At 30.9% G+C, this 20,067-nt stretch overlaps 3 protein-coding genes across 3 annotated transcripts; 2 read left to right on the top strand and 1 right to left on the bottom strand.

Moving 5' to 3' along the window:
• Positions 1–1,074: 1,074 nt before the first annotated feature.
• Positions 1,075–5,030, bottom strand: LOC129306618 (probable pterin-4-alpha-carbinolamine dehydratase, chloroplastic). Its single transcript, XM_054947300.1, has 3 exons — positions 4,602–5,030; positions 2,762–2,954; positions 1,075–1,533 (listed from the first exon to the last, which is right to left on the bottom strand). Exons 1-3 carry the CDS (start codon positions 4,944–4,946, stop codon positions 1,442–1,444), a joined length of 630 nt encoding a protein of 209 aa, XP_054803275.1. The 5' UTR covers positions 4,947–5,030; the 3' UTR covers positions 1,075–1,441.
• Positions 5,031–9,132: 4,102 nt separating this feature from the next.
• LOC129310780 (putative pectinesterase 63) lies at positions 9,133–12,648 on the top strand. Its single transcript, XM_054952716.1, has 4 exons — positions 9,133–9,774; positions 10,377–10,583; positions 11,181–11,419; positions 12,486–12,648. The coding sequence occupies exons 1-4, from the start codon at positions 9,151–9,153 to the stop codon at positions 12,646–12,648; spliced, it is 1,233 nt and encodes a 410-aa protein (XP_054808691.1). The 5' UTR covers positions 9,133–9,150.
• A 3,047-nt stretch (positions 12,649–15,695) lies between these two features.
• Positions 15,696–19,354, top strand: LOC129303548 (pectinesterase PPME1-like). The gene is made up of 3 exons (XM_054942927.1): positions 15,696–16,239; positions 17,426–17,871; positions 19,116–19,354. The coding sequence occupies exons 1-3, from the start codon at positions 15,736–15,738 to the stop codon at positions 19,273–19,275; spliced, it is 1,110 nt and encodes a 369-aa protein (XP_054798902.1). The 5' UTR covers positions 15,696–15,735; the 3' UTR covers positions 19,276–19,354.
• The last annotated feature ends 713 nt before the right edge of the window (positions 19,355–20,067 follow it).

Below are 20,067 nucleotides of genomic sequence, written 5' to 3'. Positions count from 1 at the left end.
TTTTGTTAGAGTTTCTTTAAAAATTTAATAATTTAAGGTTTAGCTTTTAACACTAACAAATACATATTTTCACAAAATAATATTTAATGCAAAACTAGATAGGCTTTTATAGTAATAAATTTCTTAGAGATGTCTTTAAATGTCATTCTTCCTTTTATTTTTTCATGTTCAACTTTAAAGTTGTTTGAACTTATTTAAACTAAGTCGTCGGACTTTAAAATAGGGTAATTAAAAGTGTGGTTTAGTTCAATTTTGATCAAAAAAAGAACCAAACGAAACTAATCGATTTGTACAAAAAATAATATTTAATCAATTTTTTTATTAAAATCAGTATGGTTCAATTTGATTTATATCTAGATCAAGTTTTAATATTTTGTAACATATAAAATTATACATTAAGTCTAAGCATAACTTTTTACTTTTTTTCAGCTTTTTATATTCTAACTACAAGTCACATTCTCACTTTATCATCCATGAACTGAAATGAACAACATATCCAAGTTTCATTACAATTTGTCTCAATATCCTTAATTAAAAGTAACTCATTTTAATTAAAAAAGGAGAATTACACATCTAAAATTATTTAAAAGATCATTCTTGAAGTAACACTAGTATATGTATTCACTCTCTAATAATAAACTTGAGAAAGAAAGGGTTAGGATTTAGAATTCTATTAAAATATTTTGAACTTGAACTAGACTTTAATTGAAATTAAAATTTTAAAAAATAAACATTGATAAACTACTATTAATTATAAAAAATACATTTAAAAATATAAAAGGTATGATTTAGATTTGATTAAGGCTTCAAAAGAAAAAAAAACTTAAATCAAATCATTTGATTTTTAAATTTATAAAACCAAATTAAACTTTACTAATGATTGGTTTTATTTAATTTTTATTGAATTAGTTTGATACCGTTGATTTTGTTTGGTTTGCTCACCCTTACTTGAAATTGCTACTACTCAAACTACTGATGTAGTACACGTACATGGACAAAACAAATACATACATACATTGATATGTATATATATATATATATGTATGTATGTACATGTATACATACAATTGCTCATAAGGAAAATGACCATTAATAAAAAAATAAGGAGAATGAATATGGAATCCAACCCGATCCAGGCTAGTAGTGATTTTTTTAATACAAGCTCACGGATAAAAATTGTGCAAAAGGACAAACAATTAAATCATAAAAGAAACTCCTCACCCTGTTGGAAGCACATCATAAATCTTAATATCTAAATTATCATTCATGATTTGGTAAGCAAGCCAGTTAGCACATTGATTTACTTTTCTGCATACATGATTAAAACTGATCATCCAGTTCTTCTCAGCAAGTTCTCTAATTTCTTTATGATTCCAGACAATGGGTGATTTTGTGAAAAGGACGTTCTACTTGTACAGTGGCTAATGGGTGTCAAGATCCATTAAGCCCAAACCCTTTTCTTTGGGGCCAGATCTGATGTCTTGATCTCATCTATCTTCGCCGCGACTATGAAGTCATTCATACTCAATCCTCCTGCACAAATTGAAACCCTTCCGGTCAACTAAAATCTCCATGCTATTCAATCATGCTGAATAGTGAACATTCATAGGTTCACAAAAGAATTTTAATATGAATGGCATTAAAAACATTTTTTTTAGGGAAGAGAAAACTTACATTTTATTTGGGACCAACACTAAATGAGAAAAATCATGTTTAATATTTAATGCAAAAGAAATATGCTTTCCACTCTACTTTTGTGATGGGCTGAATAAAATAAAAAAAGAAGATATTTTATTTTTGAGGAAAACAGTAGTTAAATAACCATAATATCCTTACTAAAATATTACATTTAAGTAATGTACAGATTTTAAATGTAAAATTTTAAATTCAAAATCCAAATCCATTTATCCAAAGGCCATCTCAAATAAATATTTATATTTTTAGTCAGTAAAAAATATTTTTTTCATATATTTTACAGAATACATTAAATTACCCATTTACATTTTTTAATTACCAGTAATAAAATAGGGTTAATTAGCAAATAGAACCCTGAATTCTTGCTCAAAAATTGCCTTGGACCCGAACTCTTAAAATATACAAAATAAACTCTAAACTTTTAAATTCATAATAAAATAAACCCTAACTATTAACTTTTTTAACACCATTATTGTTCACACAAGTACTGTAACAGTTAAGGTTAAATTTGTAGGAAAATAAATCCTAAACAATACCTGCGTGGATAGTAACAGTCTTAAAAAGTTAACGGTCAGGGTTTATTTTGCTATTAATTTAAAAGTCTAGGGTTTATTTTGCATATTTTAAAAGTTCAGGGTCCATGGCAATTTTCAAGTAATAGTTTAAGGTTCTATTTGCTCATTAACCTAATAAAATAATGAATTTCTTCAATAATTAAAAAGGAAACAAGGGCATTTTAGACATTGTTTGAAAACACTCTCCGGATGCGGGGCTCTTCCCCAATTCTGAGGGTGAAAAATGAATTCCTTCAAAATAGTTGTATCAAGATTCCTGAATAAAATAATTGTAGAAGCAATGAATCAAACATGCATGCATTGGTTAAGAATCCCATTTTCCATTCTTCTCTCTAAGTTACACTTTCAACCAGATGAGACCTGGGAATGATATATAGCTCATTTTTGGCACACTTACATGTCCAAGGATAATTGATTTGTTAAACAAAGTTTTATAGACTGAAAAGAGTTTGACCGATGAAACCGGGAAAATGGACTAGTTTAGGACTTACCAATGGAAGCTGTCCATAATTCTGCCCTCACTTGATTTGGTTGTTCGAAATGGAGATTTGGGAAATGGCCTGAAGCCTCTGTAACCTTAAGGATCCTGTTGATGAGCTCAACTCCACGTTTAAAATCTCTCACTTTCCACAAGCATTGAAGTTTAAGTGCACCTTCTTCATGCAGTAGTCTCCAACCAACAATCTAAACAAACTAACAAAAATATGCGTTTAAAAAAGAAAGTGAAATGGACTTCCATCAAATTTGCTTCAGTGACTAAGAATGAACTTACTTCAAAATAAGACTTGGGATCAAACTAGGAATGAAATGACATTAATTAACCACAAAATAGATTCTTAGAGTAAACATCATTGATTGTACATCATGTTTGCAAGTGAATCAGCCTTGATTTACTGTAATACATAATTGAATATTGATGGGAAACTGATGAAACCATGAACAAAACTAAATTTCTTCGCATGACTTGTTATTAAAAATTATCAGGGAGAAGCAACTTTATGAGTATGTCAGCTCAATCGCAAGTATAAAACTGAACTTAAAGCATCCAACATTAAATTTAAATGACTGTATATACATTAAACCCTAGAACAGAGAATTCACAAGGGTAAGTAGTAACGGCCCCTCAAACAGATAAGTCTTGCAGGACAATGATTGCATTTGCAAGTGTCCTGACAGTGCATGACAGCTCGATAGCAATATCTTCTTAATGAAAGAAAAATTGCATTTCTGTTTTCCTAGATTTGGAACATGACCAAGAAAATTATAATCACATTGACAACAAAGAGAGAACCAGGCTTCAAGTGTTGAGTTGAAGAAAATTAAGGTACATATTATAGATGTCCATTTGTTCTGTACTCAGAAAATTTACAAAAAGAGAAGCACATGCAACAAACCCACCTCGGCCGAAACCATGTACATTCCTAATTAGGAATGGTCTTTGTTCCCAAATTTCATATAAAATAGTTCTATGAAAAGATATAGGAAGAAAGAGTTAGCTCAACAGCTCAGCAAGTATATAAACTTCACATTCACTAGATTATATTCAAAGGAACTCATAATTCTTCAGATAAGTTTTATATAGGTTAAATTCTTGTTATGAACAAAAACGTAGGACTAACATAACCTGATTTAAAATATTGAACTCAAAATAAATCATCTTATGCCATATTCCCAAAGTACAGGATTTTCATATGTTATAACAGCTCAGGAATCAACTACCAAAAGCCAGTACCCTCTAAATTACAATGAACGATCTCTTTTCACAGGCTAAGCAGCAAACTAACATAGACAAGTTCTGTCAATGCAGAAATTATGACAAAAGACAACAAGATCATAAGCAGAAACTATTTCTCTACACAGGCTAAGCCGCAAGCCACAAACTATGATAGATACATGGGTAATTTCAGGATAAATCATTCAATGATTCAAGCCCTGCTTGTATATCAATCACAGTTAACAGATGTAGAAGACAGAATAGCTCATAAGAAGATATCATTTTTGAGAAACACCAACATTTCAATTTGTTCCTCAACAGATAATTTCTTTCATTTCAGTCCTTCAATGGTTAAAATATTTGAAACGTCGTCCTTCGATCCTATTTTTATCCAAAATTTAACACGAAACACAATTTAGCTCCACTGACCGTTAACATTGTATGGATTTAATTTTTTTCATTGTGGCCAAACTAAAATAAATTATCAATCAATAACCAAGTTGAAAGTTCACCTATCCATCAGAGCATCAACCTAAAGAAAGTTTTGCCCACAAAATTTGACAGCATTAAAAAACGACAGAAAGAGCAAAATTAAGCAAATGGGTGTAAATTCAGACCTTCTTCAACAGTTTTTTGGCATCATCTTCAGACATGGGAGACTGCAGGGGCGAAACAGGAGAGCACTGTTGCTGTGCAAGGGAAAGAGCAGAGAGATTGGGGATAAGGATTTTGTGCTCGGTGTCAGAGTAACCCACTACCTTCTCTCCAAAATTGCTTTCCAATTCAGCAGGGAAGGGGTCTCTGGCGCCAAAATCGCCGAGAAAATCGGCGCCCATAGCACGAGTTCTGAGACGAAACGCAGAGGGAGGCCTTCGGGAACGAATTGAGGGAGAAAAGGCGGAAAGAAGACGAGGAGCGGATGTGAGATGCAGAGCCACAAGCGAAGAAGAGGAAGTGGTCATTTGATTTACTTGTGGATGAAACAAAAGAAAGATCGATGGAAGGGAAGTGGAGAGCTGAAGTGTGTGAAATGGAAGAGAGAAAGAAGGCTTCGAAATCTGGTGGCAGAGAGGACTGGATTAGGATTGGTGGTGAGGATGGAATGGCCGGGTTTGGACAAGAACATCAAGTGGTGTCAAACTTTTTTAAAATATATGAGCGAGCGAGTGTTGCATTGACTATAGCAATTTGGTCCTCATCATATCCATAACGTTGTTTTAATGGGTGAATCTGTGTTAAGCCGTGAAAAATAACTAAGGGGAGGCCATTAAACTAGTATCTCAACAAACTTTGCCAAACAAAAAAAAATGAAACTTCGGTCAAAAAAAATCTCGTCAAACGGTTGACCAATTTTTTTCTGACTTGGAGGAAAACTTTCCAAAACCATCCTCAGCTTCCACTACCTCTGCCACATCATCAAGCTCAAAGAGATAGAAAGATAGTAAACTTTCATTTAAGAGCTCTTGATCACACTTCATAAAAAAAAAACACACCTTAAATTTTGAAAATTCATTTTAAATAAGAGATATTAAAGTGAAATTAAAATGTAAAGTAAAATTAGCTCATTGCCTCTCAACTCCTCTATTTCTCTATTTAAATTATTCATTCTCTTATATGAAGTTATTTAATAATATCACAAATAATTTTTTGTAAGTTAACGAACAATTTCATGTAGAGAAATAAATAATTTATTTTACTATGATTATAAATTTAGAATAAAATTAAATTTAATAATGATAAAAATTCTTGTAATAAACAACTTTATGTAGGGAATGAACAATTCATTTTATTATGATTAAAATATTTGAAATAAAATAGTGATACAAACAACTTTAATGAATAAAGAATCATAAGAATTGAAGGATATTGAAGTAATTTTATTTTATATTTTAATTTTAACATTACTTTAATAGCCAAGTTTAAAGTGAGTTTTCGGAGTTTAAAGACCTTTTTTTTTTAAATTAAGTTGGTGTTAATGTTAATGAATTTTTTTTCTAGAAAAACCGCGTGAGTGGTGTCCCAAAATGTCAGCTTTGCACTTTGCCTAATCCTCAGAGTCGCAATTGCGGGCGCCCGGTTCCGATCGACGTCATCATGCTCCCCTGCTCATCATAGGGCGATCGGGTCCGGCCAGAGCTACGGTTTAGGTTCGGAGGATGATTTTTTTTTTTTTTTAGGAGAAGTCAAAATGCATTCATTATAAAAGGAATACATACAGAGAAAAAGTCACACAATAATGCTGTTACACAGGGACCACGGTAAAAAACACAAGCAAAGAAAAATATTTCTTCGTTAAAGACCCTTGAAAAGATGTTTATCAAATTGTGAGATGAAAGCTTGAATGTCCTGTAGAATTGGATGAGAAGTCTGCTTCAGAAGAGCACTAGAGGATATAAAATCCTTATGATGACAATGCACTTGTAGACAAGACATCGGCAGATTCTCCTGACGACAGGAGAAAAGATTTGCGTCTTGGGAAGCGTTCTTCTTCATCGTGATTCCATTAACAGGATTTGAATGCAAACAAATGACAACTTTGCAAGTCACTTGGTTCTGCCTTTTAACTTTCGTCATCCAAAGGCATATTCCAAGAGCATATATTGAATAAAAAGAAACACTGATTTCGAAAGTCAGACAGAATCCGTTCAACATCAATAGAGATGCCATTGAAAAGGATCATGTTTTGGTTTGACCATATATGAGATTCAAGAGGATAAAGATACTCTTTAACATGTCAAACTGATGATCTTTTAATAGCCTCTATATTAAATCAGGCAACCACATGAGACAATTGATTATCCCTGAAAAACAGATGTTTTAAAATTGATTCCTCTAAACCAAACAGCCCTTGCCAATGCACAGTCAACAAAAAGGTGATCAAGAGTTTCATCACAATTGCATGAAAAAGGACAAGATACATTGGCATGAAGATGATGCTCTCTTAGAATGTCAATAGTTGGGAGAGCTCTGTGCAAAATTTTCCATGCAAGAAGTTTGTATTTGAGAGGAAGTTGAAGCCTCCAAAGAACTCTCCAATAAAGGAAAGGTGACAATGGAGAATTATTTTGAATCCTGCTACATAATAGTTCGAATCCTTTCTTTGCTGAATAATATCACCAGGAATCAAATTATTAGAACACCAAATAATCTTGTCCTTTGACTGCGAATAGGATAATGGTTTGTTGCAAATTAAACTGGAGATACGATTACGATATAAGGAGAGAATAAAAGGTTTGGTTCGGAGGATGATGTTAAGTTGGGTTTTGTCATGAAAAATGTACTATTTTATTTTGGAAAGTTTCATGTTTATTTTATTTTCAGAAAAAAAGATGGCAAGTTTTCGAGGGAAAAAAATTATTGATCCGAGAGCCAGATGCACGTGACTTCGACTTTTCAGGAAAAATGTACCATCTTATTTTGAACATTTTACATGTTTGGTTAATTTTCAGAATAGGATAATAATTAGTTTTGAAGAAAAAAAATTAACGCAAGAGTTTAATACAATCTGACTTTGGTTTTCCAAGAAAAATGTACTATTTTATTCTTAAAAATTTAGATGCTTGGTTAATTTTCAGAATATGATGACAAGTTTTCAAAAAAAAAAATCTTCAGAAGAGCGTTGAAGAGTGTCAAAGAGGACAAGAGATGGATGACTTGCATACACTTGCAAGTTCATGGAAGAAATTTGTTTTAGAAAGACGTGCAGAACGTGGAAGATTTCCAAAGATAATGAAAAACTATTTGAAACTTTTGAAGAGTGTTGAAGACTCACAAAATAAAACCACCGATGGAAGATTTTTGCTTGCATATACTTGCTTGTAAACTCATGGAAAAAAGTTGTAAATATGTGCATGTATATATATTTTGAAGAAAATAGTGATTAATTATTTTGACTTAATTTCATATCCTACCAACGAGCAGTGTAGTTGAAATTCAAGAGAAGGACTGATCCTTTATAAACATGACGAACCTAATTAAAATTAAAATTTTTATTAAGAGAGATATTCTCATTTAATATCTAATCGTACTTCTAATAAGAGGATACATACTCAAGAAAAAAAAACTTTATATCCTAATTCATTGACACGCAATAATTTTGTATATGTTGTCCTAATGTTTCCTTTCACTTTGTTGCAAAAAGATAGAAAAAAGATTTAAATTAATATAATATAATATGACCGTTCTGGATATCAAGGAAACTAAATGGTGATGTCTGTTTTTATTAAGTAACTATCACCCCGTTTTTATTTATAGAAAAAAACTATTACTTTTAGTTTATTTTTTTACATTAAAAAAATTACATTTTTCAATAGATATTTATTACAAACTTTATAAATCATCCCTTATAAATTTATCATTCATAATCATAAGAAATAATTAATAAAAATTTGATTAACATAATTAATAAATGGTATTGTAATTTAATTTTTTATTTTCAAACACAATTGATGTAGTTAACTAATTTTTTTAAATTGTGTGATGTAGTTTGTTTCTCCTACAAATAAAAATGGAGGAAGTATATGATTATATATATTAGTGCATATAAAAATTTTGTTCAACCCACCTGATTGAATCGTTAAACAATTAAATTAATACTTTAATTGATTTAATAAATGATCAATTTATAAATGGTTTGATATAATTCAGTAACAGTTTTGACCATTAATCTTTAAATCCCAATCAATACTTTGACCAGTCTAATTTTCATGAGTGGCTTGAAATTTATTATAGTATGTCTAGTTTTACATTGAAAATTAATCAAATCAACTACAGAGCTCTCCATGGTTTTTATCTTCTGTTCCAATATTGTAGTTTTAATAGCTTTTAACACAAAAAATCAAACACACACTAAAATTTTAAGATGTATTTAATTGGTATATTCTTATTTGATATCGATGTTATATAAGCTTATGTGAATCTAAAATGTATTATTCTAATTTCGGACGTTCATTAATCTATTAAAGATATTCATGTTGGCAAGATAATTAAAAATATTTCAATAAAGGTTTGGTAACATTTTATGAAAAAACTACACAAATTAGAACGCGAAGAAATATATGGAATAAAATATAATCATAACAGTCTAATTTCATAAAACCCAGATACGTACATTGAAACAAACATCAAAGATCCATCTCTCTCTCCAAGTCTCAAACAGTCACAGTCATGCCTTTACACATTTCTTCATCGTCTTTCAGATATATATATATATATATATATATCTCAAACCATCATCATCAATTGTCACATGAAAGAAAAAACGATATGGCAGCAAAAGCAACAAGCAGCTCCACCATTATTATTGTGGCTGCTTTCATTGCAGCTCTCATCACAGGCACCAACATCACCACTGTCGTCTCCGACGACACCGCTCCAGTTCCCGGCGACAAGTCCCAGCTGAACAAATGGTTCAAGGAGAACGTGAAGCCATTATCGACACAGTTACGACGACGAAGGACGATGATTCAACCTTCAGTTGCAGAAGCAGAGAAACGTGTGAGGATGGTGAAGGTGAAGAAAGATGGAAGTGGGGACTTCAAGACGGTGACGGCGGCCATTAACAGCATCCCGGAAGGTAACTGGAGACGAGTGATTGTGTTTATCGGAAGCGGGACGTACTTTGAGAAGATAAAGATAGAGAAGACGAAGCCTTTTGTGACTCTTTATGGTGATCCTCAGAAATGGCCAAACTTGACTTTCAATGGAACTGCACAACGATTTGGAACCGTAGATAGTGCTTCGTTGATTGTTGAATCTGACTACTTCGTTGCTGTCAATCTCATTATTTCGGTTTGTATCATAATATTCATGTATGCTTATAATCCTTATAGTTTATTCTCGTGCCATATTCCTCATCCCTTTTATTTGATTAATGTAAATGTAAAGTCCTTTTATTTTGAAACATACTTATAATATAATGACAAAGAGATGATATAAATAGTGTTTATTTTGTTGGCATGAACTTGACACTATTAAACTATGTGATGATTTGAAAGTAGTTTAGGCATGAACTCTATTTAAATCAACAAAATAAACACCCTTTGAGTTAGCTCAAGGTTGATATGAGTATTTTCAAATTACAAGGGCCGACATTGCAGACAGATCCTGTTAAAAATAGAAGGGATGGGAAATCCTGGAACTAAAACCAAATATAGTTTAAAACCCTAGTTATTAGTTTTAAGTCTTATATATGAATAATATTATTTCTGCTAAAATTATGATAGAAAAATGTAATTATATATTGAATTTGTATCTAATCAATACGCAGACACTTATAATTTTTTTTATTTATATGTTGCTAAAACATGACCATGTTAATCACCAATTTATATTGTTGTGTTTTATTTTGCTATATATAATATTTTTAATATAATAATTGTTTGGTAGCATAGAACTCAGCACCGATGCCGAACGGGAAGATTGCGAGGCCGCAGGCGGTGGCGTTGAGGATTTCCGGCAACTATGCTGCGTTCTACAGATGCGCAATGTTAGGATATCAGGACACCATTTGTGACGACAGAGGCAAGCATTTGTTCAAAGATTGCTACATTCAGGGAACCATGGATTTCATTTTTGGAAGTGGCAAATCTCTTTATCTGGTAATTAATTAACCATCTATATATACATATATATATATTAGCCTAATTGATTTTGTATCAAAATTAATTATAAGTAAATTGATTATAAGTATATTAAAATTTATATCATTTTAATGAGATTCATCATATACCAATCAAACCCTGCTTAAATTGAACCAATGGTCTTTTTGGTTGCACAATTCCTATATTTTATAATTTGGTTATAAATCAAGTTCTTAAAGGAGCCAGGGTATTTATAGATTTCCTATATTAATTACTTTTTAAAATATAATTTGATTCACTTTATAAGTCACTAACTGATGAAATTGTTTTATTTTAAGTTAAAATTTTAAAACTACCCTTAATAAATAAGAGAAAGAAAAATAAAAAAATAATATTATATTATTTGTTTATTTTTTACTTTTTATTTGAAGGTTATATTTAAAATTTCACCTGTTTTTATTCTTTATACTTTTTTGTATTAGTATTGATAATATTAATAAAAATGACTTACAAATAAGATTGAAGGGATTTTTTTTATTACATTTATGCTAATTTTAAATACTTGTGTGAATAATTTGAAGAAATTAATATAATAAACACAAATTTGAGTGGCAGAACGCAAGACTGAACGTGGTGGGGAGAAACGGAGGGGTGATAGCAGCGCCAGCAAGGACTAATCAATCGGACGACACGTGTGGGTATTCGTTTGTGCATTGCGACATAAGCGGAACAGCCAATGGCACGTACTTGGGGAGAGCGTGGATGTCACATCCCAAGGTGGTCTACGCTTACACTTCCATGAGCTCAATTGTGAACCCTCTCGGCTGGGACGATAGCCCTCAAGGAGCTCCCAAGTAAGGCCTTTTCATTTCAATACTATCTCTTTCTTAAAAACCAAATTATATTAAATTATTTTTTTTAAGGAGAATGGCAAATGAATTTCATCAAAGTAGGAAATTGTTAAAAAAGTGCGACCAAAATGGGTAATTATTCTGAAGTTCTTAAAGATTTATTTAACAACATTAATTATGTTTCTGACTCTTAATAAAATAATAGAGAATATAGTTGTTAAAATCTGAATTGAAATTGTTAATTCAAAAGGTTATAGAAAGCATAATTGTTATCATATATATATATATATATAAACTAAATTGAAGTTATGATGAATAGTTGTGTTGTTAATATATACATAAATTGAAATTGTTAGTACGTTGAAGTTGTTAAGATAAAAAGCGTACTTATTATCGTCAAAACATAATTTTGCAAAAATTTATATCAGATAAGCCCTTAAAACTTCAGAGTAATCCTTTCATTTTGTGATACCCTTTTGTCATTTGCCAATGTTGATGACATTTATTTGTCATTTTCCTTTACAAAAATCTGTTAGTTTACCTAAATCTCACTTTTAATCATTTACAATAGAAGTTGTCTCTATTGATAAAAATCCAGTAGGTTAAACGATAATTTCACTCTTAAGATTGTAGGTATATGAGCGTTTAAAATTTTAAACTCAATTTTTAATACAATAATTCTCTTTAACTTTTAAAAATAGTGTAATATCGCCGTTATTGTTAATTTTGACTATTAGTTAATTAAAAAATTATCAAAAAAGACCAACAAAGTTGCATGAAAGGACAACAAATTACAAAAAATGACCGTTCGCTAACATTTTTTAATAGTAGGGGATATTGCAACATTTTTAAATTTGAATGAAAATATTGCACTAAAAACGAACTTAAGGTCCTAGATGCTATAGGATCTATAGTTTAAGAAGCAAATTTTTCATTTAACCTAAATCCTTTTTATGAAACACGATGCTTCCTATGTCTTTGAATGTTATTCTCCCTATGTATGAAACTTGTTATAAATTAATTTCATCTTGAATTAATAAATGCATTAATGGAATGTTAAAACGTGTAGCACTGTGTATTATGGAGAGTACAAGAACAAAGGAGTAGGTGCGAGGAGGACAGGACGTGCAAATTTCACAAAGTGGCTTAGACGTTCAGAGGCTTTACCATTCATCACTCTCAGCTACATTGAGGCTTCCAAGTGGTTGCTTCCTCCCCCAACACTTCCTTAGCCTTAGTCAAATTTTGTGACCCAATTGTATGTTCTTATTATAAGATTGAAGAGTGGGTTTCCACATTAGTGCTCATCAAATTGCGGTGCTTATTATTGTTTTGAACAAGTCAGGGACTAATCTAAATCTAATTTGGACTGTTTAATTTAAAGTTTTAGGGACCCGTCTGATTGATTGTGTTGTCATTTTTTTCTCCTTCTATTCACTAAACGGTATGGAAAATTTTGGTGTTTCTTTCATTTTTTTACCTTCTTTAATTTAAATCTTTGAGCATAATAACTACTTTCACGTGTTTTTTCTCCCCCAAAAAAAAATGTTCAACTCTGACGTTAGCCTTATCCTTTCGATGATTAGTCCAAGAAAATTTAGGACCAGGTTGATGGATAACAGTGGCCGAGAATGATCAATACATGAAACAAATTACATGCAACCACTAGTAGAAGAACAAGAATTGACCTTATCTTTTGTATAGTTAAGACTTAAGATCTAATTAAAATCACCAATTAATATCCACAGCATAGTCATAGTTGGAGCAGTACGTGCATATCTTCTGCAAGGAGTTGGCAATAACATATATGAGGAGGTATAAACGAAGTTACGGTAAAATCAATTTTGTCAAATTTAACAAATAGTTGGACCTTTCAAATATACTTTTGACAAATATAAACTAAAAACCAAACACACACTTAGTTTTTAAAAGATAAACAATTGACCTAAAACAACCTAATTTTAAAGCTATTACAGGAAGAAATTAGTTTTTTTTTTTGTGACCAAAATTAACCCAAACGTAACATTACATTTTAAAAAAAAGAAAAGTTTATATTTATTTATATTTGTTTTGTTTCATACTGTAATTTCACCTCTATTTTTTTTAAATATATCTATTATTTCATTGAAATAAATCACTGCCAATTAATATTTGAAAATTTTTTTGGTGGAATATATTTAGACGCAACTTTTTTGTTAAATTTTCTATATACATTAGCAGGATATAATTACAAAATTCTATGTTACTTTGTATCTGGTATACATTGCAGAAAAGATACCTAACTACATATAAAAATATAGCTCTATGTTCTCATTATAGTTTTATGGGATTGTACATTTTGGCAAAAGTAACCCAAAGCTGTTTTTTTTTTTAAATTAAAATGATCTTCAACGGAAACTAGACATGCCATCCAAACATAAGAGATTTATTTTATTCCTTATAACCTCAACATTTTAAACCAAAACAGATCATCTTAAATATTTTATTATCTTGATAAAAGTAGTATATAGAAGAAAATAATATATGTTGGCTTAATTCTGAAGCGTGGCACTCCTTGCTTGTAACAGGCGTGCCATAGGAGCCATATGTCCTCTAGTGTGTCAGAGAGTTCAGTGACTGTGGGTTCTTAAGGTTCATCACAATTTTCTTAGAGAGTTTAAGTTATTAAAAGTCTTTGCCTCTTAGAAAATGAAAATGTATATGCTTGGAAGGAAGTAACCACTCATTACTTAGAAATCAGTACAAGTCTGGGGGAACATAATGGTTCAAGTTATCAGAGTTGAGAAGCAAAGTAACAAATCTAGTTTTTACCTAAGATCACAAAATGGTCATGCAAAGCGAGGTTTTGACCATAACTGTTTGAGAGTCTATTGGGTTTTTTTAAAAAAAAAAAAAATAGAGAGTCTATTGAGTTTTGATGATTGAGTGATGATCCTTGCCTGTTGACCGTCCTCCTCCTTTTATTTGATCAGGCAATTGCTCCACATTTGACTTTAAATTTTTCCTGCCAAGAGCGAGCTATAACTGTCCGTGCCATCTATAGGAGCTATAGATGTTCCACACTATGGAATATGGCTATACAGAAGTCCTCCAATCCTATTCGACCCAATTTGATTTAAAAAGATTCAATTCTTTTCGGTCTTATTAAAAACCAGTCCTTTAAAACTAAAAAGACTAAATTATTTTTTTTGAGTTGGACTGGACTACTGGATCACTTGATCCAATTTAGTCTTATTAAATTTATTTAATATGATTATAATTAATTTACTAATTATTTATAATAATAAGTTAAGACTATTAATAATTTAATAAGTTTAGTTTATCACACGGCCACATGCTCAGACTAGGAATTTAATAATCTGGCACCTGGATTGCAATTGAATTTTTTTTGTTGTTGAAAATTATTATGGATTTATTATGATTATAAGTGTTTTTATTATCTTAATTGAGTTTATTAGATTGAAATGGATTATTGCTTCTAATAGAAGAAAAAAAAGGGAAAAAAGTTCAATGAATACTAGACCAATAAGATTAGTCTCTCAATTTTATAGACTAAGTTTAATCCTATTAATTTTTAAATATTACTGAATCAGACTGAATTATGGATTGCCTAACTCAATTCTTTTTATGAAAGAAATCAAACTCCAAACTAAGTCGAAGTTCAATCCCATCCAATCATTTGTACAGCCTTACTATGAGAGAGTGCCTTGTCGAGTGCATCTTGTTTCTCACGAACGTGGGGGCGTGTCTGGACTTTGTCGCTGCTATCTCAAAACGCAACGTTCCCTTGATCCGCTCGGGTTCAGCCTCTAGGGATGTATCCGGTTAGGCTTCTCCTATGCCTCTCATTTTTGGCCCACTAATAAGCAGTCCAAACAATATATATATATTATAAGTGCGTGCGTGTAAAATTCAAACGTTTTTCAAATTAAATGAGAAGGATTTAAATGCTACTTTAATTATGCTATTAACTTATCCATCTGTTACTTTAAGACAATAACAACACTATACATTGCTGTTTTTACTACAGCAACAAAAGAAGACCAAGTCCTATTTAATTTTTAAAGAGAAGTAAATGATCAGTTTTGAAATTTACCAACAATATGGCCACTCGCAATTTTAGTTAAATTCATAATTCAAGATGTTGAAACTTGAAACAAACAGCGAAGAGCTCTCCAAATCTCACAAATCTAACCATATCAACTCCTATAAATTGCACTGTCCCTCAAAAAAAATATTCCATAGCTCAACCCAATCAAACTCAGAAAAAAAAAAATTATCTATAAAAAATATAGAAAAAAATTAAAAAAAAAAAAACCATGACGGTGGCCACCAAAATAAGTCGTGTTTCTTCAATTCAGGTGGCCGTGGTGGCGGTCATCGTCGCCGCCACGGCGGTGTTATCCGACGACAATGTGCCGATCCCGTCAGACAAAGATCAATTGGACCAATGGTTCTCACAGAACGTGCAGCCATTATCTGCCCGGAAGGGAACTCTGGACCCAGACCTGGTGGCCGCAGAAGCTTCTCCGAAGGTTGTTAAGGTTTCACAAGACGGAAGCGGCGACTTCAAGACGATCACCGACGCGATTAACAGCGTTCCGGTGAATAACGCGAAGCGAGTGATCATCAAAATCGCCGGTGGAGTTTATACAGAGAAGGTCACGATTGATAGGACGAAGGATTTCATCACTCTCCTTGGTGATCCAAAAAACATGCCTAACTTGACCTATGGTGGCACCGCCAAACAATACGGCACGGTTGATAGTGCTACACTCATTACCAACGGAAATTACTTCGTCGCTGCAAATATTATTTTCTCGGTTTGTATATACATTCAATTCTTACGTGTTTTTAGACATGTTTGTGTTCTTAGTTTTGATCTCTCAAGTTTATCTCAATTATCAGTTTGATACTTAAACTTTAATCTTTATCAATTAAATCACCAAAATTTCTCCTTCAAATCAAAAAGACTAATTATATATATGGTTTTGAAAATAAGTAAGACAAATTTAAAAGATTAAAAGTTTCATTTGCTTGATATATAATAATAATAATAATAATAATAATAATAATAATAATAATAATAATGAAACTTATGGTAAGTTTAACTCATCATTTTTCAATTTTTTTCACAAAGATCGAGAATTTACTGAATTTTCTAAGGAATTAGGTGTGATAGAGTTGAATACGTGGGAATAAGTCATGGTATATAATTCACTGACTTATATAATTAGTCATGTTTGGATTTATCTGCGTCTAACGGAGCATGCTTGTTTGGTGAATATAGGTTTTTAGTACTAATTAGCAATAATGTTTGATTGAATGTTTGTGTTGATCTATCAGAAGAGTGCATGAATATAATTTAGAATTATCCAGTTATTATTGTCAAAATTAAGCATGATGTTGAATATTGATAATATATCATTTAGACATTATAATTTTGTGGTGTCATGGTATGTGCACATGGTCATGAATTTAAAATCAGGTTGATTTATTTCTGAAATTAACATGACAAATTTTATAGAAAAATATTAAAATATAGAATTTTGAAATGTATTCTTCTGCTTAAAAGTAAATAAATACAAGGTTTTTTTTTTTTTTGCCTCCAACATATATATTACTAAGGTACTCTTTATTCGTCTTAAATTTATAGTGCGTTATTGCATTAATATTTGGATCCGTATAAATACAATTGATTAATGCATGTTACGTTAATAAACTTGAACTATAAGTTGTTTCACACATATTCTATATCTATTAAATTATATTTGTCTTTAAACTGAGAAATTTTATGAAGTTTAGAAACAAACCGAAAGATTATCTAAATCTAAATAATATACATTATAATATTTTCATAACACATATTATCTAACTTCCCAAAAAAAAAATAGTGAGCCTCTTATACTTCTATTACACAAAGATGCATGTGATAATTTTTCATTTTCCCTATGACATTGATCATTTACGAGACTAACGAACACTTGATCTTAATATATTTGATGGTAGAATTCGGCGCCGATACCGGACGGGCGAAGGGAGGGAGCTCAGCCGGTGGCGATCCGTGTGTCCGGCGACAAGTCCGCCTTCTACAACTGCGTGTTATTAGGGTTTCAAGACACGCTATGTGATGACAGAGGAAACCATTTGTTTAAGGACTGTACAATCCAAGGCACAGTTGATTTCATATTTGGGAGCGGCAAGTCGCTGTATCTGAACACAAAGCTGGTGGTGGTGGGGAACGTCGGCGGCGTGATCGCAGCTCAGGCGAGAGAGAGCGACGACGACACCATAGGGTACTCGTTTGTTCACTGTGACATAAGTGGGAGTGCCAATGGGACGTTCTTGGGAAGAGCATGGATGTCTCATGGCAGAGTTGTGTATGCTTATACTTCCATGAGTGACATTATTACTCCTCTTGGTTGGAACATCAACAACCATCCTTCTATGGCTCAGTACGTATTTAATTACCCTCTCTTCTCTCTCTCTCTCTCTCTCGTAAATATATAGAATCTACATGTTATTTGGGTTTAAGATATTTAACTACTTCACGAGGAATATAAAAAAAAAAACTAGTTAAAAGTAATTTATATCATGTAAATTGTTAATATATATATATATATATATATATCACTACTTTTTGAGACTATTTTGAAATTACAATTAACTTATTTTAATTTCCTTATTTAGTTTCTTTGAGAATGAATCCTATGGAATTGAGAATTTATGAATTTTATGAAGTTTGTCTTTGAAAAAAAGAGAAAATATTTCATATTTTATAAAAATAATAAAATGAATAAAAGTATAAAAAAGGGAACTTTACAAAAATTCATGAATATCAATTTTAGGGTATTTAATTAAGTCCAATTTCTCTCTTATCTGAAATCTCTCTAAGTAACACAATAATAAGTGTATTTGTGGAAAAGGAGAATTTTGATGTTATTGATTTATTGCAAATTAGTTTATATTTAGGAGCATAAAAAAAAACTTCTAGATGGCATCTTAAATAATTAAGGACTAGAAGAAGGAGCAGCATTTGTTTTTGTTTTAATTAAGTTCAATAGAATGGAAATGTAAAAAGGCAATACGGGAAAATTAATAAATAAAAAAAAGACTCATTTTCCCCTACATTTTTTCAAAGCAAATCACTTCATCATATGAATATTTAAATATATTTATATTCTACCAAATATATAATGATTAAAAAAACATTTATATGTCAATGGTCAACTATTTTAATAACAACGCCATCTTCCTTACTTGAAAGAAGTTCTAAGTTCAAACTCAGCTTTGATATATATGTGTGAGCATGTAGGTGTGTGTGTCTTCCTTTTTATGGGAAAATGCTAGGTTAGGAGTAAAATTTAAAAAAAAAAATTTATACCACATATAAAACATATATACGTAACATACTATTCCATCCTCATCCTCATCCTCATCCCCTTGTTTTTTAGTATTTTCTACTCATCTTACTTCCCAAACACGCCATTAGAGTTAGTAAATTAGTAGAGAAAAGATAATAAATAAACCCCATTTTTATGAGATCCACAAATTTGTTCACACTATTCTCTTTGCTTCCATAAAATTCACATGACAAATTATACGTATCGTTTTTGTGATTTATTTAATTAAATGTATGTGTGTATATTGAATGAAATTCAATTTATTGTATTTTTAATTTAACATTATATAAATGCAGGACGGTATATTTTGGAGAGTATCAGAACAGCGGAGATGGTGCAAATACCAAAGGACGTGCCCCCTTCACAAAGTTCCTTAGTGATGCTGATGCCAAGGAATTCCTTTCTCTTGGCTTCATTCAAGCTTCTGAGTGGCTGCTTCCTCCTCCTCAAGCCTAATTTTTTTTTATTTACTTTCAATCTTATTTTTATTTCCACAAGAGTGCACATTTTTTTTCTGGACCTGGATAAGAGTACACATTTAATCATCTAATTTTATATAATATTTTAATTTGATCTTTTAATTTTACAAAATATATATATGTTTTCAGTCCTCCAATTACCTTAACATTATAAGTCTTGAAATGATTATTTCTTGTTTTAATTATAATTTTTTTTCTTAATGAAACTAACGATGTTGATGGTTGAAGATTGACAATTAAAGATATTGTATAAAATTAAGTGATTAAAATAAAATATTGTATAAAATTAAAGAAAAAAAATGTGCTTTTGCCTTTTATGTTTAATTGATATGAATAATTTTCAAAGAGCCATGGATTAATTAGTTGATGATTGAAGAATAGAATCGATATAGAGTACTCTTGTTTAATCAATCCATATAGCATATGGGGGATACGTTTCAAATTTTCACTTTTTTTCAGACCACAATATAAGTCATTTTTTAAAAACAAAATATAGAGTATTGGGTAAATTTTATATTTTTTTTTTCATTTGTACCCTTGTTTATTTTATTCCTTGTCTTTAACTGATTCATATTTAAAGACCATAGATATATTACAAGGAACTCTTAAAAAGACATAAATAGAAAGATGTGTACATTTTTTAAAAATTAAGGTTTTAATTAATATTTTTTGTAAATTGTAAATTAATTAACAATAATATATATTATAATCAGGGAGTATGTGTATACGAGGAGCAATGTGTGATGTGATTGTAGGCATAGGTACAAGG

This window comes from Prosopis cineraria, unplaced genomic scaffold, assembly GCF_029017545.1.
Source record: "Prosopis cineraria cultivar Desert tree isolate PC_DT_omini unplaced genomic scaffold, ASM2901754v1 PC1, whole genome shotgun sequence".
Taxonomy (NCBI): domain Eukaryota; kingdom Viridiplantae; phylum Streptophyta; class Magnoliopsida; order Fabales; family Fabaceae; genus Prosopis; species Prosopis cineraria.
The sequence above is the reverse complement of the archived record's forward strand: the minus strand, read 5'-3'. Positions and strand labels throughout refer to the sequence as shown.